Here is a 26,966-nt window from a genome sequence, read left to right on the forward strand (position 1 = left end):
CAGATAATCAAAGGTCAATATGAACATGTTGCACTGTTCTTCCTGATGAACTTTTTTTTAAAAATATTTCTATTTTTAACGTTTAATAAAAACAATGAAGTAGAGAGGAAAGTAGAGAGGGACATGTACCGAAAGGTTCTGGGTTCGAACCCGGGCCGAACCAGTAACAAACCAATACCAGAACTGAACAAAGTGTGTGCTCAGCTTTACATGCTACTGCACCAAAGACATACCTGGACATAATAAACTCCTTTGCTTACAGCATACATCATGAGGAAAGAATAATCCAGGTTCTGCTTCGTACGCCATCTAAAAAAAAACATTAAAAACAAACAAACAGATTATTGTATTTTCTTCTCAGGAATATCATATATGTGCACGCAGCATGTCAGACACTTTGCTTTACATGCAGAAAGCAAAGCTGTAGTCTCGGCTACACACAAAGTTGCAGCAGCAGACTCTGAATAATTGATGAACCAAACTGTCACACTAATTGTTTGATCTACATGGTGTTGCAGATTGACTGAAGGCAGCAGGTGTTCTTGTGTGGGAGGTGCCTGAGGGTGCACATGCACTGTCACATATACATACACATACTATTAATAAAAAGATCAAGAGAAGATACAGGCTGAGGGCATGGATGCACACTCACACAGAAAATAAGTGTGTAATATACAACACACCACAGCGAGCATGTTCAACAACACACTGTACTATTTATATCCCCATCAGAAGCATCAGTGCTAACAAACACCCACAAATGAACCTAACACACAGTCCTATTATTCAAGTGTGTATTGTAAGTCTTCACAAGTGTTGGCTCAAACTGCACCATGAACAGATTTTTAATTAAGCCAGTTGTTAGCCTACTACAAAGCGAAGATGAGTAGGGAGGATAACAAGAGCTGAACACTACAGAGAGACAGAGGCAGAGGGTGCTGCTGCTGATGACCTTGATCTGACTTTGAGAAATGTCTGTGGAATACTAAGTACCTACGCAACCTACCTAAAAGCTCTCGCCTGCTCTCTCCCCTCCTACTTTCCCCTGACTCATCCTTTATAGTTTTTCTGCAATCCTCATCACAGCTCTGCCCTATTTCATTCTCCCAGGGCTGATTTCTCCACCGTTTCCATAATAATTGCCATCACATTTTTTGCCCTCATTCAGTGTCACAGCTCTGACTTCCATACCTGACTCTCTCTTTGGAGTCTCCAAAAGTCTCTTTGAGGTTGTTGAGATCGGGGTAATAGGAAGCTGGTGGGGAGATCACCTCCAGCAAGCCTGAGCTCAGCTCTGTAGAAAACCTGGGGAATGAAGTCCATTTGTGACATCAAATATGGGACACACACACACACGCATTTACAGTCTTTTCAGTCCTTAACAATATTTATACTTTTTTGTTTATACCCATCAAAAAAAAAAAAAAAGCAGAAAAATATACTCACTCTTTCTCCAAGCCAGCAACCACGCTGTGAACGTATTCCAGGTCAGTCTGGATCGATCGTAGCATAAAGACATATCAGACAGAGACCTTTTAGAATAATTTTTCTTTCACTGTGCAGAACACGGTGCTGTGACTCATGGTTTATAAATGCGAAAATCTCACCTCCCCAACAAAGACTATAATGACACAGTCGAGTTTTTCCTCCGGTGACAGCTTGTCTATTAGCGAGCGCAGCGTCTCTGACAAATAAGACTTCACCTTCCGCTTCACGGTGGGGATCCCCATCACCATGGTAACTAGGAGGAAGACGGAGACAGGTGAGAAACAAGAAGAGTCCAGGGCTGCAGAGGTGGCGGTTTAATCAAGTGGATCCAAAACCAAATAAAGTTTGCTGTTAGACAACAGGCCAACACTGGCCTGAAGCCACATGAACAGCACTTCATGCCCACAATGACAGATGTCAGTGGGAAGGATGACTGATGAAGACGGCTTGTAATGCATCTGCAATACCATGCTTTGTGTTCTTAACGAAATGTTCTCTTTAATCAACACTAACTCAAAGGCAAAGGTTTCCCAAATTACTGTGTGAAGGCAAAAACTAGTGGACTTTAGACATAGGTTAAAATAATATATAAACTTCTATTATGTGACATTAATTTCAACATTGGATCTGTAGAACATTCTTAAAGTTAAAATAATAATCATTAAATAAAAAAGTAAGGCAGGGCAAAGCCAAGAGAAATAAGGAAACAAAGCCACAAAGTAGAGCTTTTGATTTAATCATATACTTTTATAACCTCATATATTCTAGGGTTTTGCTTTATATGAATAATCTAAAAGTTATAGTTATGGTAATATAAAAACAAAATTTCACATTTTGATAAGCTGGTAAACCCAGTCTGTTAATATATGGCAGCCAACCTAAACTGTCATCAGTTAATTTACTACATATGCTGGGAGAAGATTAAAAATAAACAAAGAAACAAACACCAGTCACAAATTATGAAGCTAAGTGAGCCCTCAATTAGAAGGAGACGTGACATCCACAATAGAAATGACATCAACTAACATTACATTTAGCTGATCAACATTAATTAAATCGTTAAAACATTTATTAACATTTGTTATTAATATCTTAACAACATTAAGATCATTAGGAAATTTAATTGTATGACCTCTTTATGGCTGATATTGAACAGGGTTATTTTTTTATTATCGAGATATTTGCCGATATCTACACCAGACTGAAAGCAGTTTATTTTACTTTGAAGGACACACGAATCACCTTTTCTGGCGAACATGATAATGATAAAATGAGTGAGCAGAAAGTGTACAGCAAGCCCACACTGGTGTGAAAGTAATCAGGCTGGCTATCTGACAAATAATTTGTGTTTTCCTGCAGCACGAAAATGGCTATTCATCTGTATGCCCCCTTTTTTATGTTCAGCTTTCTATGTCTATATTGCATATGTTGCATTTAAATCCCAAGTTCACACATAAAGGAGGTTTGGGGTATTTTACATAAGCTGTACAACGATGTCCAAGAGGAAAACATCCCAGAGCTCTCTGGGAGCTCCCAGAGAGCTACAGTGCTCATGAAAGTTACAAGAGACCTCTTAGAAAAAATTATGACTGAAGTGCACGTCATGTTATGTGCATGAACCTGTGTGTATGCAGGGGTGTATTTGTAGGGAGCACCATGCTAACTGAGCCAATGTGGGGACACGAGGGGCTACAACAAAAGCATAAAACAAACTTGAGGTGTGGATAAGTGAGGAGCAGAGTGAGATTGCTCCAGAGCGTGGAGAATCTGTCCCAGTTCTGCTTTGTGTTTTTCACATGGAGCTCCATGTCATATAGCGACACCCACCACCACTACCAAGAAAGTAGGTCGAGGATGAAAGGAGAATGTGGGAGGAAGGAAAAGAGACAGAGAGTGGCAGAATAAGAGAGGATGGCAGACAGTGAATGAGTGATAATGCATGCGAGTGCAGCACGAACAGGCCCGACTCCAGCGTCGCCCCCTCCCCATGTCCCTTGATCAGCTCGCCCGCATCATTCTGGCACCCTTTCATCTCCTTCATGTAAAAAAAGCATTTCTGTCTGCTTCTGGCACAGCAGTGAAAGGACTGCGTATGACAGAGCATGCATATAAGAAAAGCAGGTCTTCAACTATATCTACAAATAAGGCATTATTTGTTCCATTACTCTCCAAGTCTGGGACAAAAGGTATATGTACACTTATGGCCATATTTTATTGGACAAATGCACAATTTTTCTACTTTTGCCTCTGTTCACTGTCATAGTGAACTTTAAAGTCAACCAATCAATATGTGACAAAGTGAAGCCTTCAAGCTTTAATTCAAGGAACTTCCCAAAATGTTTAATTGACCTATTCAGGGATTTCAGTCATTTCCCCCTTTTTTTTATTTTTTTTTATTTAGAGGATACATATAGAATACAAATATAATAATAAATAAGTCTAGACTCCATGGACATCACCAAGTGCTCTGTTTCCTCGCTTAAAATCCTCTGCCAGGCCTTTACTGCAGCCACCTTTTATTGGTGCTTGTTTACAGGTTTTTATTGCTTCAGTAACTAAAAAGCATGTCGTACTGGGTTTGAGATAAGATGACTGACTTGGCAATGGAAACTCTTGGGTTGGTTTTGTAGTATGCACTGGGTCATTATCCATTTACTGAGAAGCGCCTTCCAATCACTTTTCCAACATTTGACAGAACCTGTGCAGACAGGATAGCCCTGTATACTTCACAATTCATCCTGCTGCTTCTATCGGCATGATCAGTAAACACCAATGGCACGGTTTTGGGGCCAGCCATGCATGTCTATGCCATAGCATTGTCTCCACTTAGCCTGACAGATGGAAAAAAAAAAAAAAAAGCTTTTTAACACTTGCCTTGGGTTAAAATCTGCACACGCCCTGAACTGTTTTTTTTTTTCATCAGCTAATTTAGATAATGCTTCAAAATAACTGCCTGCAGACGTTCCAAGTGACAGGATGTGCTCTTTAGAAGGACTTTGGCTGAACCCCAGTCCTTGGTGTAAAAGTGGATATGACTGAAGCAGATATGACAGGATGTTAAAAATCTTTAGAGCTAACACTAAATTTATTGGTTTTGTGTTGTTTAATGAAATGTTAAATGGCAAATGGCCTATATTTTGTACAGCGCTTTACTAGTCCCTAAGGACCCCAAAGCGCTTTACACATCCAGTCATCCACCCACACATTCACACACTGGTGATGGAAAGCTACATTGTAGCTACAGCCACCCTGGGGCGCACTGACAGAGGCGAGGCTGCCGGACACTGGCGCCACCGGGCCCTCTGGTGGTCTTGCCCAAGGACACAACGACCGAGACTGTCCGAGCCGGGGCTCGAACCGGCAACCTTCCGATTACAAGGCAAACTGCCAACTCTTGAGCCACAATAATGAACTACGATCCCAGCTAAGATCCCACTGAACACAGACTTGATATTTACCACCGCTTTACATGGTTTATATGAAAATGTGATCCAGGCAAAAGAGCAAAGAATAAAACATGCAAAGATGTGGTTTGTTCAGCATTTTGTTGCATCACGCCTAGTTTACAGAGACAAGCAGGGCAGCGTCAAACAGTATCGGAGAGATCTGTGAAGCAAGTTACGTTTAGCCCTCGAGGTAATTTACTTTGCTTTTTTGTTTTTTCCAGTTGTGAGGAAGAAAACAACAGCGTGTGTGCTAAGAGAAACACATAACTTCCTATGATCAACAACCGAGCAGCAACAGAGATCACTGTAAGAAATTTCTCATTCTGGAAAAAAAGGATGAAAAGAGGTCTTCAAGTGTAGCCTGTGACATGTTAAATAGATGGTCAGCAGAAGCAAATACTAGTGTATAACTGATGTTGCTTAGCAACGGACAAAGCAGTCATTGTGTAACGGCACAAGATGACAAGCAGATGACTTGCTAAAGGCTACATATGTGTGACCCGGCACGGCTCCTTTTACAGTAACACTCTTGTTGACTTTTGTCTGAAGGGATTTCAGGCAGGTCTCACTCCAATCATATAGGTCTCAGAGGTTCCTTCAACGGTTTCTTTCTCTCATCCTCATCTCTTATCCTCGCTCAGTGTCATGTCCTAATTTTCATAGCTATAATTATCCCAATGTCAGATATGCTTAGAGTAGCAAAGAAACAAAAGGAAGGGTTAAAAAAAAAAGCTAAGATAGATTAAAAATAACAAACTAAGAGAAGAAGGGGCATTAAAGGCATTGTTGGTATCGTGACACAAAACTTCTCAGCAGCCAGCCAAGTATGCCATATGACATGCATGGTTAGTGGAGGGGCAGAAAGCGTGTGTGGAGTCATTTGTCTCTGTGACCCACCAACCGCACAGATCAGCGACTACTTCCCAGCAGCAACAACTCCAGCTCATTTGTGCATTCCAGTGAAAACAACTGACAGCACTTTAGAGGGGAAAGTTGGTGACAGGATGACAACAGGCAGCAACAAACTCAGCATCATCAGTGGGAAGGCTCATGTCTAAAAGAAAGCCAAAATGCAGGTAACATATACAATCTGTGAAACATCAGATGGGGTGGTAACAACCAAGAGATGGCAACATCAGAATTTGCACTTTTTTCTTTAATGTAGTACCTTATTATGTAACATGTGCTTTATTTGACCAGCACTTGGAATTTGAGGGTCACCTTCTCACCAACCAAAGGACGCAGATTAAAACAGCTTTAAACTTTTCTCCTGTAGTTTAGCATCAAGGAACATATGGCTTTAGTTTTAATGTACTTTTAGCGTTCCATCAGCTTTGTGCTTATGAGCCACCATACCTTCCGCTACTTAACCACTGACCTGGCAGGCAGCCAGAGAGAAGTAAACTATTTCTCCGAGTTGTCCCTGTTTTGTTTTCCTTTAAAATGTCTTAAATCTAAATTTGTCCAGCCATTAACTGCAATGTGAAAACATCAAATGAACTGTTTGGCACTCAGGCCAACTATCACACTTACAAAGCCAAAGTAAAAAGATAAGTGAAAGTAAAAAAGTAACAACAATTCTCCAGTTCCTACTCATCAGGATGTACGGTACTCATCCGCCTTGTACTCACACAGACACACACGGGGGCAGGGCTGATACACACAGGCATGTTTATTGATTACCATCTTCACACTGTTCTAAAGCTCTTTCATAAGAACCCAGAATGTATGTAGCTCGGGTGGCTTATACAAGTAAACAGGAAAAATGTGTAAGCAAGTGAAGAAATAAGTCAGAGGAACAAAGGAGGGTAATGTGAAAGTGAAATTATTTGAATCTAAACGGTTAGACTACAAAAAAAATCAAACACAGACTACAATTATCTCCAACTGTGCAAATATTGTTTTGCATAGCTCAGTCCAGATGGGTACTTGTTGTGAACTAGTCAAAGAGTGAAAACTTGTTGAGACTTGATTTTCTCTCTGGTGTAATGAGGATCTCTGGAGGGTTTGCTGTGCTTATGCAGGATAAGCATGCAATGCACATTGCAGAGAAAAACAAAACAAAACAGAAAGCCTTGTAAATTAGGAACATTAAACTGAATCTGCAGTGTAGGTATGCACTTCTCACCTCCAGTGCGGCCAAGACCAACCTGCACTGCGGGGTGCAGGCTGCCCTCATTGTTGAGGAGATGAGGCAGGTGGTGGTAGATATTTGGCACCTGAAGAGGTTTCCTGTTTGCTAACTCCTTCAGGAGTTTCTGTGTCTCATCTGAAAACAAGCACAGAGAAACACATTAAGTGAAGCGCTCTTCCTCATTTTCATGAAACATTTAAGAGACATGACCCAACTGTTTACACACAGATCATGTAACAATGATATTCTTGATGGGAGATGGGAGTATGTCATCCCTTATTTTGATTGTCTTCGATAGCATATCTCTGCCATTACAATCACTTTAATGACTGAAAAAAAGCAACAGAAGCGTCATCTCTTCAGAATAAATGACTTTGATGTGGATTACTGACAAAGCTGCAAATTCTCCAAATATTGCCATCTTTAAATCTAGGTTAAAGACCTACTTGTATTTTATGGCATTCTTGGGTTCATAATCTGTTGACCATGTTGTTTTATTTTGTATTTAATCCATGGTTTTTTTGTAATCTTGTACGTTACTCACTTTTTATTCTTTTGTACAGCACCTTTGGACAGATTTTTTTCCATGTATAAATGTGTTTCAAAAACAAATTTCACTTACTTATTTAACTAAATAAAATAAGCAACATGATTGGATCTCTCTGTCTGACTGCTGTCTTTCACCCACCTAGATTTTAAACCCACCTGGTGGTTTTGAGAGATGAGTCTGTCTATCTGAAATTGATCAAGGAAAATTTCACAAATGAAGTACGTCTTAGAAAATGTACAGCCTGATCTCAGAATATTTCACATGTTGTACTCAGTTTCTATTTTAAGTCTGACGTTACTTTAGTCTAGCAGCTTTCTATCAGTGAGGAAATTAAATTTCCACTAACTTAAGACAGGAAACCAACACATGCCCATGAATCTAAAGTCACTTGAGGTCGAAACTGATGCTAAGCCACTCCAACAAGCTGGTTTTGCTTGGGCGTGAAGTGGCACTAACGTAAAAATTCAATATGTTCCCCATTTTTGTTCAGTTGCCAGAACAACACCAACCTGCTTAACACTAGTGGTGCTCAAGAAGAGCAGGAGTTTTGTTTTGTTTTTTTATTTCTGGGGTTGTTGTTTTTTTTTTAGGAATCTAGCCTGAAGAGTGGAGACATTCAAAAGTCTAGAGCTAGACAAAGAAAGGTACTTTCCCACAGCACTGTCATAATAATCACACAAAACATCTAAAAGGGCAGGATATTTTAAGCTTAACGCAATAAGCAGAAGATGCAGAGCAGATAAAAGGTGACGCTTTATTGAAATTTTCCAGACTTTACACACAAACACTCGTACATCTGTTGCACGCAAATGACTGAAAGCTCAGCCGGATGTTGATGAGTAAAAACAGTTACTTCTGTTACCTGAGAAGTTTGTGAGGGCATCTTTGCTGCTGTTAGTTTCAGCAATGGCGCGTCTGAACTGCTCGAGAATGTTGTTGAGCTCCGACGAACGCTGCAGCGTCCTGTGCTCTGCCACACGAAGGCGCTCTTTCAAAGCGTGGAACTCCCGTTGGTACGCTATCAGCTTCTCTACATGAAGGGGAAAAAATTAGGAGACATTAGCAAGTGAGAATATACAGAAATGTAATGAATTTTTCACTGAATTAATCACAACTTGCTAACACAACTTCCACTCTTTGAAAACATCTGCACAGACAACATGCTAATGCTAAGCTAGGCAAGAACCTGCACTGATGTTAAAAATGAGTAAATGCCGACCCCAGGCATCAATTCCTATACCAAGGAGGTAAGCTTGTTAATAATAACTGAAAATATGTGCATAGTTACAGACATAAAACCTTTAAATTGACCAGCAAAGACAGATCTAATCTGATCATTTTCTGAATTGGTTTACCAAACAGGTTTAGAGGTCGGTGAATGTTTAAGTTTCAAGAGGAAGGAAAAGAGACACCACAAAAAAAAATAAAAACGAGAGCAAAAACAAAATCAGGAAAAAAATTGCTTGCTCCGATGGTGCAAGGACCTAAAGAACTTGCAAAAGAACCCAGCTTTCAAATCTGTGACCAACACATGATCACGCCATTACTGGAAATACCCCCATGCTTACTCATGAAGTTTAGAGGTAATTTACTGCGAAAAACTGAACAGAACTGTCTTTCTAATCATTCATCATGGGGCAGACTTTGAGTAGTGTGTGTAGGAGTTTGAAACAAGAAGCTGGAAAGAAAAAGGGAACAGCTGTAAGAAACATTCTTGATACAACACTGACAAAGCCTCAGAGTTTTAACCAGAATCTGTGTTCATGTGATCCATACCTCTGGTAAATTTCCAATTCACAAAGACATTTTACAGATGACGTATGTATGACATGATGTAATGTAGACTGACAGGTAATGCTCTTGGACTGTTGTGGTGATGACCCCTTGCTTTAACAGGAAACGGTCAGGACCTGTGTCTGAAAATCTAATTCTGGTTGACTGTCAGCAGGACAGTGTGTATTTCGAGGTTTACTGTTTTTACATTATATTTTATGGGGACTGTTCTGGTTTAGATAACATTGCCATCTGCTTTTTTAGAACTACCGGTAACAAAGGATTTGCATCAACATCTCTGAAAGTGATCGATCAGATCCCTTCTTGAGCCGCCCACAAACAGCACACAACAGTCCATTTGCTTTCAGAAAACAAATGAAGCTGAGTGGTGTGTAGGAAGACTTCCAAGTCCACCGCAAACTGCACTGAGACCACATTATACAGAAGTCACAGTGCAAAGCTTACTCTGCACCAGCTTGACTTTCAGGTTTCTCTCTAACTCAAATGCCTCCTATTGTGCAATCAGACTAAAGCACAGAGTTAACCAAGTTAGTCAGTCTGCGAACACCCTTAGTTGTCTGTTGGTTGGTTAAAATCTACATTTATGCCAATCATTGCAAGTCCTATAGTTTGGTATAAGCAGCAGTAAAGACTTTACTTTGTTTCAAAATTTATAAGATTAGAGAGAGGCTACAAAGAAAATATCTGGCGTGTGTGTGTACCGGTTTTTCCTTTCTTGGTGGGGACCAAAAATCTGAAATTGACTATATTTGTGCCTCACAGTGACCAAAATCCAGGTCCATGTTTGTGTGTGTGTGTGTGTGTGTGTGTGTGTGCGTGCGTGCGTCGGCTAGTCTCTGATCTTCTTCTTCTCATAGGTTTAGCGTGCCCTTTCAACGAAAAAGAAAACCCCTGCCTTTATCTTTCCCTTTCCATCGCTCTCTCTCTCACTGAGCTATTGTCCATCCACTCTGGCCTGGCTACTCTGTTGCACAGAACCATGTTGTTCCTCCTGAATGTTGATCTCTAAGACACACAGACAGATGCTGTCATTTGGTCCAATACTCCTGAATAGGGCAGCTTCAAACTAAAACAAGACTTTCATCTTCACATCAGTTCTTTGACTGGAGGACTCCAGGTCTGCTGAGGTGAAACCACACCTGTAATCCCACAGTGCAGACAAAAGATACACCAAATACCTCAGAAAGGGGGACAAGGTGTGGATAAGGTTTCTATTTAACTGGATTATTCATCCACAGTTGTATTAGGTGGTAAAACTATGGGTCTTTTTTTATTTGGAAGTACATTACCTAGTAGGTAACACATATATACGCCAGACAGTTTTCACACAACCCTCTTGACATTTCATTACACATCTCATTACTGTTAAAGAAAATTTAGCCCCGGCTTCAAAAATGTTGCCTAATCTATAGAAAGGACTTTAATTTTTTACTGGTCAAATGGTCTACAGGGTTAATGGTTGACATACTTCACAGCCATGCTACAGAGCCTTTGGATGAAGGACAGGTGCACAAGATGCATTAAATAATTAGACCTACCTGGGGTCTGGAGTACAGCTATAAAATCTCATTATTCCTCTCTGCTCTCTAGCATCATGGGTAGTGGGGGTAGGGCTACGCTCTGCCTGAGAACTAAATAAGATCTCCTTTTTCTGTTTTCTTATTCCTGCCTCATGTTTTGATACAATTTTTTTCATATTTCAGTATCTTGTAATGGCCTTTCCTGTGAGATATCGTCTTGATTTGTCATCCTAGATTCCTTTGCTTGGTTTATATTATTTATTAATGAGAAATGCTGGATGAATCATAGGTGTATGTAAATTTGGCAACTACTCTTTAAAACTAACTCAATCAAGCCCTCACATTCACAGACAGACACACAAAAAGGACCCTGTGTTAAAATGAATTAAAAGAGAAAAGACAGTTCAGACTTCAAACTTCATGCCAAAACTGACAGCGCTGCAAATTTCTACAGCCATGCTCTGTGATGAGTTGTCCTCTTAAGCCCCAAGGGTCTTTCTGCTGGAAAATGATATGCATAAAATTGAGTATTTTTCAGCAATTACAAAGTGTGTAAACCATCTTGCTATCAAAGTAAAGCTAACACTTGTGAGACTTCATAAGACGTGTAAGCTTCACAGCAGGTGCCATTGTGTTAAAGTAACACAAAGTAAACTCAAGAAAACTACAAATGAACACATGGGCATTTACTGTGGAAAGACTGATGCTGCTGAAGTGAAACAGAGCAAAATTACAGAGGTTTTTTAATAATGTAGCTAGGCATTTTGCAATTTAACACCACCTGTGAAAGCTGAACTTTCTTAGGTAACAAGAAATAGCCTCTCTTTTTGGAGGCCAACATTATGCACAACAGTAGTCTAGTGAGTAATGCTTCAAGTATGTAAACAAGCAAATAAGGCAAAAATAATAATAATTTTGAGGCAGGACAGAATTCATGTTACGCTTTTTCAAATGTGAAGAGTTGGTCTCTTTTTGCTGTTGGTTCAATATGTTTTGGTTGGAGCGTGATGAAACCTCAGAGAGCAGCGGCATCGTTTGTCTGCGTGCATGCTGTTGAGCGAACAGGGGAATCGGTGCTTTGTGTTTACACCCATTTGTGCAATTTGTTTACCTGCTACTTTAATTGTTTATTTAGCTGTGTTTGGTGGACATAGAAATGGTTTTTGTGAGCTTTAAGCTGAAATTTTGACAACTATATTTAACCTCCTAAGACCCGAACTCTTACACGGCATGTATTTTTCATTTCTCTTTGATATTTCGGCTGATTGGGACCTGATAAATGTAAAAACAAAGAATTACCAGATTTTTTTAACCTAATTTTTGTTTCTAAGAAAAATGAGAGCCACATATGAGGATATTCGCTTAAAATTTTGATAGAACAGTAGCAGTATAATGTCCTCGTAAGTGGATATCAGGCCCTTGTAGAGCAAAATTGAGTATTTTGGTCTAAATAACCCAAAATGTGATGTCCACATATGTGGACGCCAGGTCCTAGGAGGTTAAATAACATCCCGTTAAACCACATGGGGTTTAAGAAGTTAAGTAAAGAAAATGTCAAGCAGCAAAAATGTTAAACTTTATTAATTTTTATTTTTAACCAAGAAAGAGGAACATACTGTTGGTTCTGTAGGAATAACTACAGTTTAATGAAGGAATATCAGTAGTTACATCAAGGTTGCAGTTTATTATATTTCTTTTTTTAAAAACCCTCAAAACTCTCTTTTGGAAACAATGTTTAGCAGCACTTAGCGAGTCACAGTCATGACATGATAATTGTTGAATTTATTGTGACAGTGCTGTTACTTATCTTGCCATCAGTAATTTAAGCATCTGACTAAATTCATGAGGAAGAGAGAGAACTCCTGCACATATCAGTTTAAGTGAGGGCAAGGATGATCTTAGTGCTAAGAAACACTTCATAAAAACCCATCCCTGAGCTCACTGCAGTGTTAAAGAGTTTTATCAGCCTGTCTATTAGCTCATCAAAAGCCCTCACAGTGATGCTGTCCTTGACCTGATTTTCCCTTGCTGATGTATGCTGCCAACAGCGAATTCAGGAGTGCTGATGAGGAGACTGTCCAGTTTATGTCCACACCAGTACGAGAACTGCAGTGCATTATATGTAGATGCACCTGTTAAAGCATATTTTTACTGTGAAAGGCACAGCAGCCCAGTTCAGCACTTAATAACAGCAATCATGTATAAACTGGTGCCATCACCAGTGTGTGAATGTGTGTGTGAATGGGTGGATGACTGGATATGTAAAGCGCTTTGGGGTCCTTAGGGACTAGTAAAGCGCTATATAAATACAGGCCATTTACCATTTATAAAGGAATAATCAAGAAATCCATACACAGGATAAACTCTGTGCTGATAAAAGGAGCTTTGGAAAACTGTGGAAACTGACTCTGCGAAATACTGAAAGGCTTGTCGTGAATCATTCTGCTCAAAACAAGCTCAGCTAGAGGATGATACAACAGCTGTTAAGAGGAAATTGTGTTTAAAGGGTAATTTAACACAGTTACACATGTGTGTGCCGTTAGACCCCCCCCCCCCCCCACACACACACACATACACACACACACACACATCACAATATCCCACTATAGTAATGGTTTGGATTTATTTTCTGCAGTTTAGGGATATAACCCTTTCCAATGAAATGGAAAAAGAAATATGGTTGTGGACCAAAAGTACAAAAGCAGCTTCCCTGCTACTAATGTTCAAAACGAAACCATTTTTATATACAAAATCACAACCTTTACCCGACACGTCAGTTCCTGAGATTGGATAACACTGACAGCTCCCTAGCACAAAGACTGTGATGACAGATTGTGTCGAGGTGCAAATAGCACAGCTAATAGTTAGATGCATGTATTGCTAGCAAGTAGGCGAAATGGGCTGCCTTCAACATGCTCTATCTAGTCACCTTCCTGGTCTAAACATTGAGTGCTGCCAGTATTGTGAACATGTCTGGCCTTGTCCAAAGTTGTTAAAACGGATCCATCCATCAACCGTTTTCATTGGAACTGCTTCCTAAAAAACAAAAATTCCCTTGAAAGTATAGCCCTTATTAAGTTACATGCAATACAAAATGGTGAATAACCAGTATAGCATTAGTATACAAGTGCCATACCAACCACAGAGCAGCGTACAATTATAGGCTATCCACATATGCCACAAAACCAAGGGCAGCATCCCACAGGCCATTCAGTCTCTACACAGTTGCTAATTTACCTTAAAAGCACTTTAGCTTTCATTCATATTTTGCTATACAACCAACAACCATAACAAACTGAAGAGTCTTTGGGAAAAGCATGTCTACTTGCATTATGCATGTATGAAGCCCCTGCAGTGGTGCACCTGTCAGCCATGTGGTTCTATACTGCAGCTGCTGTGTGCAAGACAAAGGACTTAGCCAGATCTGAACAGTGATGTGGTGGGACTCACCAGACACCCCACGACACAATATTATCACAATACTTTACTCATAATACCATAATACTGCAATTTTTAACGTTTAGCGGTTCGGTGAGTTTTGCAATAACAATTACTGTAATTTATTACTTTTTATTCAACTTCAAATTATCCTTCTAAAATTTAAACTGTCAACAACCGTTTTATCCAATAAGATAACATTAGCCCACTTAAGTTGTTCATAAATTCTGAAGTTGTAGTGGAAAACTAAACTGTCAAGCACGACAAAGATTGTCACTAAAACCTGGCATGATTGTTGCCATCAGTAACTGAATATGGTCAAATTGTAAATTACACGCAGTCTATGTCTGATAATACAGCAGTGTGATAAATCGTCAAAGCAAACTTAACGGCTCTCCTTCTACATGACAAATACGCATGTCAACAGGATCAAAAGATGATTTGTGTACAAACAAATGAATACCCAAATCAATCTGGTGACCGAGTGTTTTTGTGTTGATTATACATAGTTACTTACATAGTTACCTACATTAGGCTAAAACATAGCAGCATAAGATGCCTGGCATACTCTCAGGGGAGGAAACCTGACATCTGGTGATTTGCACAAGTTCAAGATATGAGCCACTGATGGCAAAGAATTTGCTCACGAGTGTAGGAAACAAGCCATGTACTAATACTAAAATGTTAGTTTGAGGACTTGGGGACAATACAGAAAGCACATTTTTAAACACTTAATACAGTACTTCTGTCAATCCCATTGAAATAAAGTTAAAACTCGACACTTAAATCTCATTTTGATTGCTTTAATTCAAATCCACTGAGGCAGATGCCATGAGAGGCAACATTACAAAATTTTGTGGCTTTGCTTAAACGCGATCCAAATGTTGGCACAACTTATGAGTATTTAGGTTTTGACCACATTCATATTAGGCATGATATGCTCTGTTTTTATATATACCAGGGTAATAACAGATCAAACAGATGTTACTTTCAAGTGACACTAGTTAACACCAGTTAAAACATCTTTGGGTTAAACAGTTTGTGCACATCCACACACACACACAGCCACACAAAAAATACTTGGCACACAAACACAAAGTTGTAGTATAGATTTTTTGCAGTATTTTTCTGACAAGAATTGCAAGTCAAGCCTTGAGTAGGCAAGTGATACTACCTGAGCAATTTTCAAATGTTAGAAGACAAAAAGAAGGCACAGCTCTAATCCTTTTGGTGTGTGTGTTTTTTTAATACCACAGCCCATTTCACTTCACTAAAATGAAGGATTAAAAGAAAAAAAAAGTTGTAGGGAATTAGTATCTGAAAAAGCCAGACAAATGTTTGCCCCCTTGGCAACTTTCCCACCCATATTTTCAATTCTGCTTCCTCGCCATGGCCTCATAGTTGCTCCTGACCTCCACCCACTATTCTCCCTCCATTGTGCTAAAAGTCATGACAAACTCTGGCAGCCGGTCGTTTCTCTTAATGGAAGATCGTGCTGTCTGACAGCGTTGAACTCAGAGCACAGCCTTACTCGGCTCACTTCCACTCCTCTGCCTCCTCTTGGCTGCTGTAAGGCCACGTTCAGCCAAGGCTAGCGCTCTTTTTTGGAAACTCCACTTTCAGAGTCGTGTCCAATCAATTTTTTAATGATATCCATTGGGACTTGAACCTTCGAGTCAATTAAAAGCTTTTTGGGGGGCTGAAAGAATATGTTGATATACAGATTAGTTGACTAACATAAAACACTCTGCTGTCTAATCAATTCATTTTTCAAGCAAATGTTTACTGGAACCTCTTCTCAAATGTTATTAAGATTCAGTGCTACAGTCGACATGACAATAAACTGAACGAGCTTGGCACTGCAAAAGATTTAGTCTGAAAACACCGCCTTTGGCAACGGTAAATGATAGTGTATTTTATATTATAATGCATCTGATAAAGTAGTCTGACCAGTAATCAGTGGACTACAGGGTGAAGTGGAAAGATATCAAGATGACTGTAGCAAACACTGCAGTCGTGCTTGTGAGTCGTGCTTTCAGGGTGAGCTCAACGCTTAAATTACGTGTATGTTATAGTTAAGGACAATCGGGGATTTGCAATATCTAAAAAATAAAATGCTATGTACCTCAGAAATATAAAGGCCTGTTTTGTGATCTTGAAAGTTAGTTGTAGGCTCAACACCCCCCCCCCCCCAAGAAACACTCAACTTTCCACAAAAAAAAGCATCTTACTGTTTCTCTGCTATGTCAGCACTATCTGCCTTTTCTCTCCACAATAAGAGCCCACCTCAGGCTTTTCTATTCCCTCTTTTAAGATTTAGTCTTTATACTCTTCTTCCTTCCAGGCTACTTTTGTCTGGCAGACAGCCCTACCTCACAAAGTCCAAAAGCCAAAAAGCAAACACACACAATTGCACACACAGCCAGATATCACAAAGAAGAACCAAAATGTGCAAGCCGTATCTTCTCCCAATCAAACTAATAAACTACATCGCTAGCCCACCTTATAGAATCTGCCTGCTTTTTTCTCCTTTAGCACAAGCTATTTTTGTCCCATTGTGTTTGGACTGATGCAATGATGGAAGAAGTCATGCCTTTAAACAATGAGGAGGGGAGGGGAATGCACTCAGGGAAGGCAAGGAGGAAGTGACATTTCCATAACTAAAGGGTGTTTTGTGCGTGACACTGAAGATTGACCGAATCTGCTGAAACTATAAGCACAGAACTGGCACTATCCTAGTCTCAAAATAACGGACTACGTCCTAAACAACTGTATGAAACACTGAGTGCTTTTAAAACATCTGCAACACATAATTTTTGTAACTTCAACTGTGTAAAAGCAGCCAAGACACTCAACTTCCTTCAAAGAGAACAACACTGATCAGATGGTTCTGAAAGATGGCTTTTAAAGTTCCTCATGTGATGTCTTAACACAAGGAGACTGCTGTCACATACTACAAGAATGAATAATAGGAATGAAATGCAAGACAAAGTTATAAAGACTATAAAAATCACTTGTTTTTTTCCCTCCATAGATATTCCAAGCAGAATTAATTAAATCATTTATAGAGATCAGTAGGATTTTAATTTTCCTTTCTTCCAACAGTATTTAAAACTGCATTAAACTATATAAACACCCTAAATGTAAAGTTTTTGAATACAAAGGCCCCTTGATTTGACTATGCCTGAAGGAAAAAAAATACTAAATGGAAAAAAATGTTTAAAGCAACATGTGGGGGCAATCACAATGATGGTATCATATCTAAGGTTCATGACAAACAAGGTTGTTATTAATGTGTGTGAACTTTGCTGTGGATGGAAAGGAAATGATATATATTTGCAAAGCCCTACCCATTTATGATAACAAACGACAATGACATGCTCATTGTGAGGAAATACACAGAAATGTGGATACGCATTTCTTCTTTGACACAAAAAGAGAGGACCTCACCATACTGTTTGAGCAACTCAAAGCTCACCTATATTATTCGTCTTTATCTAGCTTGTTCTTGTTGTTTTGATCTACTTGAGATATAACCAAAGAGATAGTAGAGAGCAGCTTCTCACTAGGGAAAGAAGGAGACTGACAGAGAAGTACACATTCTGGAGAGTCATTCACCGTAGAGTGTTTGGACAGCTGACTGGCACAGTGCTCATTCACAGCAGTCAAGTGACCAGCAACAGAACAGGCTATCAGAAGCAAAGGTTAATGCAAAACAAAAAGAGGGAAAAAAAAAACAACTGATAGGTAATCTTTCTACTCCAATAAAGAAATTGCTCTTTGAGCTACAAATATTTATCTATACAACCCAGTCCACTGAAAAACACTTACCGGTACTTAAAGAGGTTTTGAACATTTACATTTTTAAAATTATTCACTGCCTGAGTTCATGTTCAACACTAGAAGTGCTCACATTGGCCAGAGTTAAGAGTAAAAGCCATTTATTCCCACAGTAAGAAATAATATGATATAAAAAATATGATTAAAAACAGAAAAGCAATCTGTGCTAAAGCATCACGTGTTAAGATAAGAAAAAGGACAGAGACCATGAGCCAGTGAAACACAAGATAAAATACCTAAAGACACGTGTAAAAGCCACACACTAATCAGGAGAATTAATACTATGAAATGCACTATAGGAACAGATCTGATAAATATTATACAGCCTGAGTGATTAGATCACTTTCTAAAAATAAAAAATCTAAGTGTACATGTAAGTGCTATATAGCTTTTAATTACAATTTATTTTTATTAATTCTAACTAAATAGCTTTTATCTGTCCCACTCCCACAGTTTGGTGTTTTTAACAATAGATAGAACACGAGAGACAGATGCACACAAACAACAAAGTCACGGCTAATTTTCTTTAAAATATGCATTTTTTCCCCCCTATTTCAGGATCATGTTATTGCGCTGTAGCTTAGCATATGCAGACATAAACAAAACTTCAACACAAAGACGGCATTTAGGAAAGGAATGCTCCAAATAATAAAAGCACAATCACATTAAAGGCCAATTTGCCAACAAAGCATAAAGAAGAGCTTGTTTCATATACAAAACTGCAAGCAAACACACAAACCCCAGGCCACCACGGCACAAATAAAGCTTAAGAACCAACATCCGTTTACATGCACGTCTATTAGCTGGCAATCTTGTTTTTCCCAGCCTTTGTTGGCACATTCCTGGCATCTTCCTGCAACCATAGATGAGTGGACTTGTGTGAATTGTATTTGACACTGTGCATGAGAGGTCTTGCACATACACACTCGTGCTCGTGCATGTGACAAACAAAAACAGGGAGCCACTCAGAAGAAGAAGAAAAAAAAGCACAGAGGTCAAATGCTCCACAGGGATCCTTTAAGCTCTAGCATGTTGAGATCTTTCAGCTCAAAGCATTTTTCTTTAAATAGCAGCATTACTGCATCCGTCTGTGTAGCCCTCGTCTACAAAGATGTTTTCACACTAAGAAAGTCACAAGCGCTGTAATAAAACTGACAACAGCGGAGTTCAGGTCAGTTTCAGGATCCTTGTTTTGAGCATAGAGCTTTAACTGCCGCTGCGAAGGCCGAGCTGAATACAATAAAATGGTAAATGGCCTGTATTTATATAGCGCTTTACTAGTCCCTAAGGACCCCAAAGCGCTTTACATATCCAGTCATCCACCCATTCACACACACTGGTGATGGTAAGCTACATTGTAGCCACAGCCACCCTGGGGCGCACTGACAGAGGCGAGGCTGCCGGACACTGGCGCCACCGGGCCCTCTGACCACCACCAGTAGGCAACGGGTGAAGTGTCTCGCCCAAGGACACAACGACCGAGACTGTCCAAGCCAGGGCTCGAACCGGCAACCTTCCGATTACAAGGCGAACTCCCAACTCTTGAGCCACGATCGCCCTTAAGTTAATGGTTTGTGTTTTAAGTGACACCAGTTCTTCTCCTTCTAGGACAAGATCAAATCTATGTTATAATAACTCCATACTGAGCAATGTTTGGATTTCATTACCACAAGACTCTAGGAAAAACAGAACTATCAGCTCAACTTGCCAGACAGGTCACATTTTCATATCTGTATTTTTCTGTTTCATTACAGACGTTGACTGTATATTAAGACTTTAATGTGTGAAACAGGAACAATCACCGGAAATAACTTTGCTGAGCTTTTTTTTCTTGTTCTAATTGTATGTCTACAATTAGGGAGTGATTTTATTGTGAGTAACACAAAAGTCAAATTCCTTGCAGGTATTTACAAGCTTCACAAATAAAGCCCAGTGTGAACACTTAGTTGTGGCAATAACAGTATAAAAAATGTCAGATTTGAGTGTTGCTGCAAGGAAGCTACAAATTCTAAAGCACACCTGGCTCGCAACCAAATACTCAATTACCACAATTTCAGTGTTACAACTGAAGACTATTGGCAGCAATCACAGATTTACCAGGTTCAAAATAGTTATTTGGGATTTTAATTATTTATATAGCACCAAATCACAGCAACGGTCATCTCAAATCGCTTTTCATTGTACAGTAAAAATCCTGGAATAACAAATAAAAAGTGAAACTCCAACAATCAGACAAACACCTAAATGTACGCAGTTGGTGATAATGGGAAGGGAAAATGTCATTTTAACTAAAACTATTTTTAACTATCTAAAATAAATCTGTGTATTTTTCTGTTATTTTAGCCAATTGAGAAGCAAAAAATTTATTTTAAGTTTGAACAAATTAAACCGCCCACCCCAGGCTACATTTATTTACAGTCAACCTTTGTCTTCCTGAGTTACGCCGTTGTATAATGTCCAGATACGTATTCATACAGGGTATGATTATGTCAAATTGAAGGTGACCTTTTGGGATAAAAAGTTGTGACTTCATTATTTTATTCTGTCAGAGCACAAATATTCAATCACTTCATCCATGCATACAAGACTATTTCTGCCAAGTTTGAGGAAATATCCTCACAGAGCAGCTGAGTTATTGTGTTCACAGGGATGAGATGTGGAGATGGTTTGTGGACAAGTGTGAAGTCAAATTTAAAATAACAAATTGTCTCATACACTTGCTACTGGATAACCATGGTTGGACACATGCACTGTATTTTTAATGGCAACCTTAATGGTTTATAATTTGTACAGGTGAGCACATCATCTACATTGTGAGCCACAATTAAACAGTACATGTTAAGGATTTATATAAAGACCAGGAGCCAGTATTATAATTTTGTTGGCTTGTGACAACTGTCAAATTGAACAGACTGACCTGCCATAGCTTTATCCCATACAGACTTACTAACTGTATCAACAGGTGCAACATTTATGGTGGCATCATCTCATAACCTCTACCCCCCCATACGCCCACTTTCATATAATCACCAGTCTGAGCCTGCTCCATTTAAAAGAAAACATTTCATCAAGCTGATACGATCTGCAGTAATCACAACCTGAATCCCTGGTTTGAAATTTATATACGGGCTGCAATTATTTACACCCTGCTGGTAACAAGACCAAGGCCCATATTCCTGCCCACACCACACTGGAAAGTAAGCACTCAGCCATAAGCTGTGTACTGTAACACAGCCACACTTGTGTAATAAGCTCAGGCACAGATGCCTGACATGTAATGCTCAGATGAGAGTCATTAAAAGACGTGTATGCAGAAACCTAATGTTAGTGAATGGCGTAATTATCTAGAGGTTTTGCCTGGCAGGGGCAAACTAGATTATCCCTAAGTTAGTGAGGATGGCTGGAAACAGCACTTTGGGTATGATTAACTGGGACAGGAGATGGGGCACAATAAAGCTTAAAACAAAAGAACTCCATCCATTTATTATAGCAATAACACGGGTTATTACGCATTACCACGTTGAAACCAGTTCCACGGGATGGGTGACTTCACCTGCTGTGTCTTAAGACATGCTGCTTGCTGGTCATGCTTCAGCTTTCTGCCTGCCAGCTTGTTAACCAGGCCTCGTCTAGAGACCGTCGATCCTTCTGACATTTTTTTATACGGGGTGGGGGGGATAACCGAGATGACATAAATGTCCAACTTACCTTTGCCATTCTGCCACGCTGTATACCAAGAGAGACTAAGGAAAGACGTGAAGAAGATAAGTGCAGTGGCCACAGTTCCATTTCTGAGCCTCATCTCATTTCAGCGATGCCTCTCCTCGGCTGAGTGTCGGGGACCCCGGAGCTGCCACTGCCTCCCTCCCTCCGTCTCTCTCTCTCTCTGGCTTCAGGATGTGGAGACGGGCGTAGGCACGGGCATAGGGTGCTTCAACCCGTAAAAACGCTCCGCTTAACGGGGAGGGTGAACACCGACTTCTCCGCACGGAAACAAGGGCGCTGCTGTAGCCCTGTCGGAGCGTCTTCTCTTTTCGTTGTTCGCGGGACTAAAAAAACATACGTGCTAACCTAGCCTATCGGTTATCAGTCGGCTGCTTTGTTTGTGAGACAATATAGCTTACATTGTGGGTTTAAAAAGAACGAACTAGTTGCCAATACAATCCATAGTGTTTTCAAAGCCAGCCGTTAAGCTACAAGTTACAAGTAGATGTCATCTCAACAGTGTGACTACTGATCGTCCGGGATAGGCTGGTGGGTCGCTGACGGTGTCCTAAAGGCTACGCCTCGAATCACGTTGATTTCGCTTTAACGGAGAGCAGGGTTAAAACATACACAAATAAACACGGTAGAGTGCGGCTAACTCACTGAGCCTCTTCCACAAAACAACCAAGTTTTAACCGTCACTGCTAGTCGACCCGCATACTGCGACAGAACGTCTGTTAGCTACTTAGCTGACGAGCTAACACGAAGTTGAAACCACCCGGGTAAACTAAAGCCAAGCGGACAGGGGGCTCATTCTGCGCTGACTGTCGCGGAGGAGTTCTACGGCACACCTCAATTAACACAACCCCTAAAATTAACCAAGCGCAAATGATTTTTTTTTACATGTTATATAAATAAACCGGTCTACCTTGGGTGCTTTTTTAGGGAAATTAACGTGCCCCATAAGGTAGTATATGCAAACTGGGCTTCCGGTAAGAACCTTCAAAATAAAGCACTCACTCGACTCACTGTTGTGGTCGACAACAGTGGTGCAACTCACGACGGGACGAGCATACAGTCATTCCAGGCGTTTGAAAGGACTGGTATTTTCATATCTTTGTTTAAAGCTATCATTGCTGCACCTGGAAAAAAAAATCTGTTAAATTCTCACTCCAACTTTAACACAATCATTTTTAAGTTTCAAACCCCCCACTGTAGATGAAACCTAAAAAATAAAATAAACCAGCATTATTGACGTGGGAATTGTTGTGAAATTACTAGAAAACTCTATAATGTCAAACTTGTGCTTTTTCCACCAACCGGCTATTTTTTCCCCCCAACACGCATTAAGTGCACCATCTAGTGCCCAAAACTTTAGCTTGTATTTGTATGCAACCTCAGCTGGCACCCTCTCAACGCAGAACATAATGCAAGCAAATAATAAGACTTAAACTACAAGAAGCATATTCATATTCGAATATGAAATTTAAAAGGGTTTAACTGTGCAAAAAGTAGCTGCCCAATGTTTTTTGAAACAAGTTGCTGTCAAATTCAAAATGAGTTGGTTTTTTTCATGCAGCAGTAAAATATCTCAATTTAAACATTAGATTTGTTTTCTATGTTCTGTTGTTAATAACACAATCACCATATTTGTTTAAAAATGAAAATGACAGGTTTAGGAGTGTGAATCAGTTAATACTAACAATAGACAACAAATTTATATTTACTTTAAATAATATGCACAATATTAATTTTATTTCTTTAAAGAAAACGCATCTTAGTGTGAACCCAAGATGCAATCAACAAACAATCTATGTTTCATACAAACTGCATTCACAGATGTGAGGAGTTTAAGTCATTTATTGACTATAAATACATTCACGCATCAAACACAAGTAACTGATCTTGTGTGACAAACAAAGATATGAAAGAAGAGAAAATGTAGGCATGAAGAACAACCCCTGCCTTACAGATGAATTGAAACAGGATTTTAAACAAGATGTAAAACATTCTTTGCACATTCTGCTTTGTGAATTTGCGAACACCTTACTGGAGTGATATCTGTGGGGCAGATAGCATTTGTGAGGGATATTCTCAGAAAGGAGTAGCTTTAAAGTAGTCCTCCAGCGGAATGAGCGTTGTACCCCCGACCCAGTCTTGCAGCCAGATCTGAATCAACTCCAGCTTCATGAAGAACCACTTGTGTCCCACTGGCCACTTTGCCATAACAGGATGCCTTTGAAACATTGTGCAAAATATCAGGATACATGTCACGCATGCCAAATGGTGTTTCCCTAAGGAAAATACATCTTCTACATGCTCTGTTACCTTGAGAACACTGCCTCCTTCGCAAACGCAAGCTCCTCCGGGGCCACCTCGATCATCTTGCCCGTGAGCGTGAGTCGAGCACATCTGGGATCCTCTGGATCGTACACCATTTGCCTTAAAAAGAACACACACACACACACACACACACACACACACACACACACACACAGGAGAGCATTCAACATTGCAAGACACACAGCTGTATGTAGTGTTTCAGAAAGCTACAGCAGTGATTTAGCTGAGGTTAGACCAAACAAGCAAACTGTCCCAAAATCCCCAAGATTACTGTGTCAACTAGTTTGTGGAAACTGTTTGAAGCTCAAAACATCTTCTTTCAGCAGCTCTCTTTAAGGGTTGCCACTCTATACCTCTCCATCCTCCTCTGCATGTCCTGCTTCACTACATCCATGATCTTTCTCTTGAAGTAATTAGGGCATATTTTTAAGAAAGCTTCTTTCATATCTAAAACTGTTATTTCACTTTGTGTTTTATTAAATGAGCAATAATGTCAATTTTATTTCTACAGCACATTTAAAAGCGACAAGGTTGACCAACATGCTTTACAAATGCAAACGAGACAAAAACTGCGATCAATAAAATAAATACAATAAAATAACTCATAAAAAAAAACAAATACAATAAAATGTGACTAAAAACAAACTGACAGAAGCAACAACACAAGAATACCTAATGAGACTCAAAGTTAACTGAAATTAACAGCCAAGGTAAAAATGTGAGCTTTAATATGGGACTTTAAAGACTGCATAGACTGTGCAGTACGATTATCAAGTGCCAGTCTAGAGGCTGTGAGTGAAAAAAGGCCAATCCCCTCTGTGTCTAAATCAACACCTAAGAGCATCTGGCTAGAGAATCTCAATAATCAGATAGATGGGTGTTTTTCCCCCCCACAGAACAACATTTAGATTACCTGCAGAATTCCCCCTCAGCCTCTGAGAAGGTGAGAGAAGCATAGGGGTTGCTTTTCAGGTCTGCCACAGTGTTGTCCATTGGAGTCACATAAAAATAGATGACTCCAGTGCTGTTGTCCAGTGGTCCATCACTCACTGAGAAGATGTTTCCAAAAGGAAGACCTTTGATCTGTACACACACACATAAAAAAATGTGCTATATTTTTACAGTATATAGAAACTTATATTTTTATGCATTTATAAAGACATAGGTTTTAAGCAACACAGATCCTTTGTGCTTGTTTTAAGTAAGTAAATTTTAGCGCATAAAACCAATAAAATTACACTAAAATGAAATAAACGTGATCCTAAAAAATGTAATGAAGTTTTTACATGAAATATCCCAATGACAACCAATCAGTTCCAGAAATCAGCAGTTTCCAAAAGCTTAACAGAACAGCTATGCCTTCAGCTTTGATATTTGAGATCACTCGGAAGAGTTTTTAGTGCAACAGCAAATTCATGAGCTCCATTTTAAAATAACAAACAGATGGAGCTCGTTTGTTGAGATGGGAGAAGCTCGAGAAGGACACCCATCCATGCAGAGCTTCACCCATTAGACTGAAGCTATTTCTCAGTTAAATTCACATTACATACGCAGGGTGTATCCCAAGGGCACTTCGGGCTGATCTCAGTTCTGGTCTTGCGTAAGGAGATTTTTTTAAGGCTATTTTCAGTACTTGTCACTCGGTGTGATTTCCTGCATATGCGTTTGATTTTCACTGGTGAATTTTCTTCAAATCTTCATCAGTGTATTTAAAAAGCTGATCGTGTTTCGTGTAAAATCAAAGGGTCCACGCACAAAGGTAGAGGGGTATCTTTTTCATAATATGGTGAGAACATGGGCGTGTTCCTCAGCTTGTCCCATTACGCTTAAATGCGCAAAGAAATCCTGAACCGGGACCACTATCCCCTCTGTGTGCGTTACCTTTTCTTGAGTGGAAATGGTGGCCAGGTACCCCCAGTCACTGTAATGAGATATGTATCTGGCAGTCTTTGCTGTGTCTTGGTGCGGGGGAGGAGTGCTGCTGGCGGACTTCTTCACCTTCTCTAACCGATATGAAAACAGGCGAGAGGAAAGCTGTGCGGTACTGTCGCCCTCGGGCTTGACCAGCTCTCCGGGGCTCTCCACGCTGTCTCCGAGGACGTTGGAGGACGGATACGCCTGCTTCCACAGCCCCGCACTGTCCACCAGCAGCGCCGGGGCGACCTCCTCCGACAAGTCTCCGTCCTCCACCACATCGTTGGAGGACACCACCCAGGACACGGAGCTCCTGAGGGTGTAGCTCTCACACAGACACAGGATGTTGGCAAACAGCGCCAAAGGAAAGTAAGAAGGCCTCATATTACTGAGCTGGGAGAATGGCCGTCCTCCTCCACTCTCTCTCTATCTCGTGTTTACAAACTCACGTGTGTGCTTTCATAACACGGGGATACTTTGCCACAGAGAGCAATTTCCACAGCGACCCCTGCTGATTCACCATAAGGCAATTTTACAATCAACGCTCAGCAGAAGGGACTGCAGAGAAGACGCTCCGTGTGCTAAATAACCGAGTAACTACTGCATACTATATGTTTGTGTTTAACTGTAGTGATATCACTCATGTGTGGCCTGTCATTCCCACAGAGACTGTGTAAAAGTCATATAAGGATCATGCAGCACAACCTTTATTTATACAGTATCTTATAAGGACACATAGCAAAAAAAAAAAATGATTAAAAGCAATAATAATGACAATTTGTTAGTAAAAGAAG

The 26,966-nt window shown here is 40.0% G+C and overlaps 2 protein-coding genes across 3 annotated transcripts in view; both read right to left on the reverse strand.

Moving 5' to 3' along the window:
* mgat4a (alpha-1,3-mannosyl-glycoprotein 4-beta-N-acetylglucosaminyltransferase A) overlaps positions 1–22,870 on the reverse strand; it is a 28,977-nt gene extending 6,107 nt beyond the window's left edge. For both annotated transcript variants that reach the window (XM_085374161.1, XM_085374162.1), the window contains exons 1-7: positions 21,919–22,870; positions 8,481–8,648; positions 7,063–7,203; positions 1,608–1,741; positions 1,447–1,493; positions 1,192–1,305; positions 234–309 (exon numbers count right to left, since the gene is read on the reverse strand). In XM_085374161.1, the coding sequence (XP_085230287.1) occupies positions 234–309; positions 1,192–1,305; positions 1,447–1,493; positions 1,608–1,741; positions 7,063–7,203; positions 8,481–8,648; positions 21,919–22,012 (774 nt within the window). In that variant the 5' untranslated portion in view covers positions 22,013–22,870. The remainder of the gene's footprint in view (positions 1–233; positions 310–1,191; positions 1,306–1,446; positions 1,494–1,607; positions 1,742–7,062; positions 7,204–8,480; positions 8,649–21,918) is intronic.
* Positions 22,871–23,799: 929 nt separating this feature from the next.
* On the reverse strand, positions 23,800–26,601 carry creg2 (cellular repressor of E1A-stimulated genes 2). The gene is made up of 4 exons (XM_085374677.1): positions 26,140–26,601; positions 25,172–25,341; positions 24,244–24,357; positions 23,800–24,151 (listed from the first exon to the last, which is right to left on the reverse strand). Exons 1-4 carry the CDS (start codon positions 26,554–26,556, stop codon positions 24,010–24,012), a joined length of 843 nt encoding a protein of 280 aa, XP_085230803.1. The 5' UTR covers positions 26,557–26,601; the 3' UTR covers positions 23,800–24,009.
* Between the last annotated feature and the right edge of the window lie 365 nt (positions 26,602–26,966).

This window comes from Diplotaxodon limnothrissa, linkage group LG16, assembly GCF_057381915.1.
Source record: "Diplotaxodon limnothrissa isolate DT_005_m linkage group LG16, D_limnothrissa_male_GT1.1, whole genome shotgun sequence".
Taxonomy (NCBI): Eukaryota; Metazoa; Chordata; class Actinopteri; order Cichliformes; family Cichlidae; genus Diplotaxodon; species Diplotaxodon limnothrissa.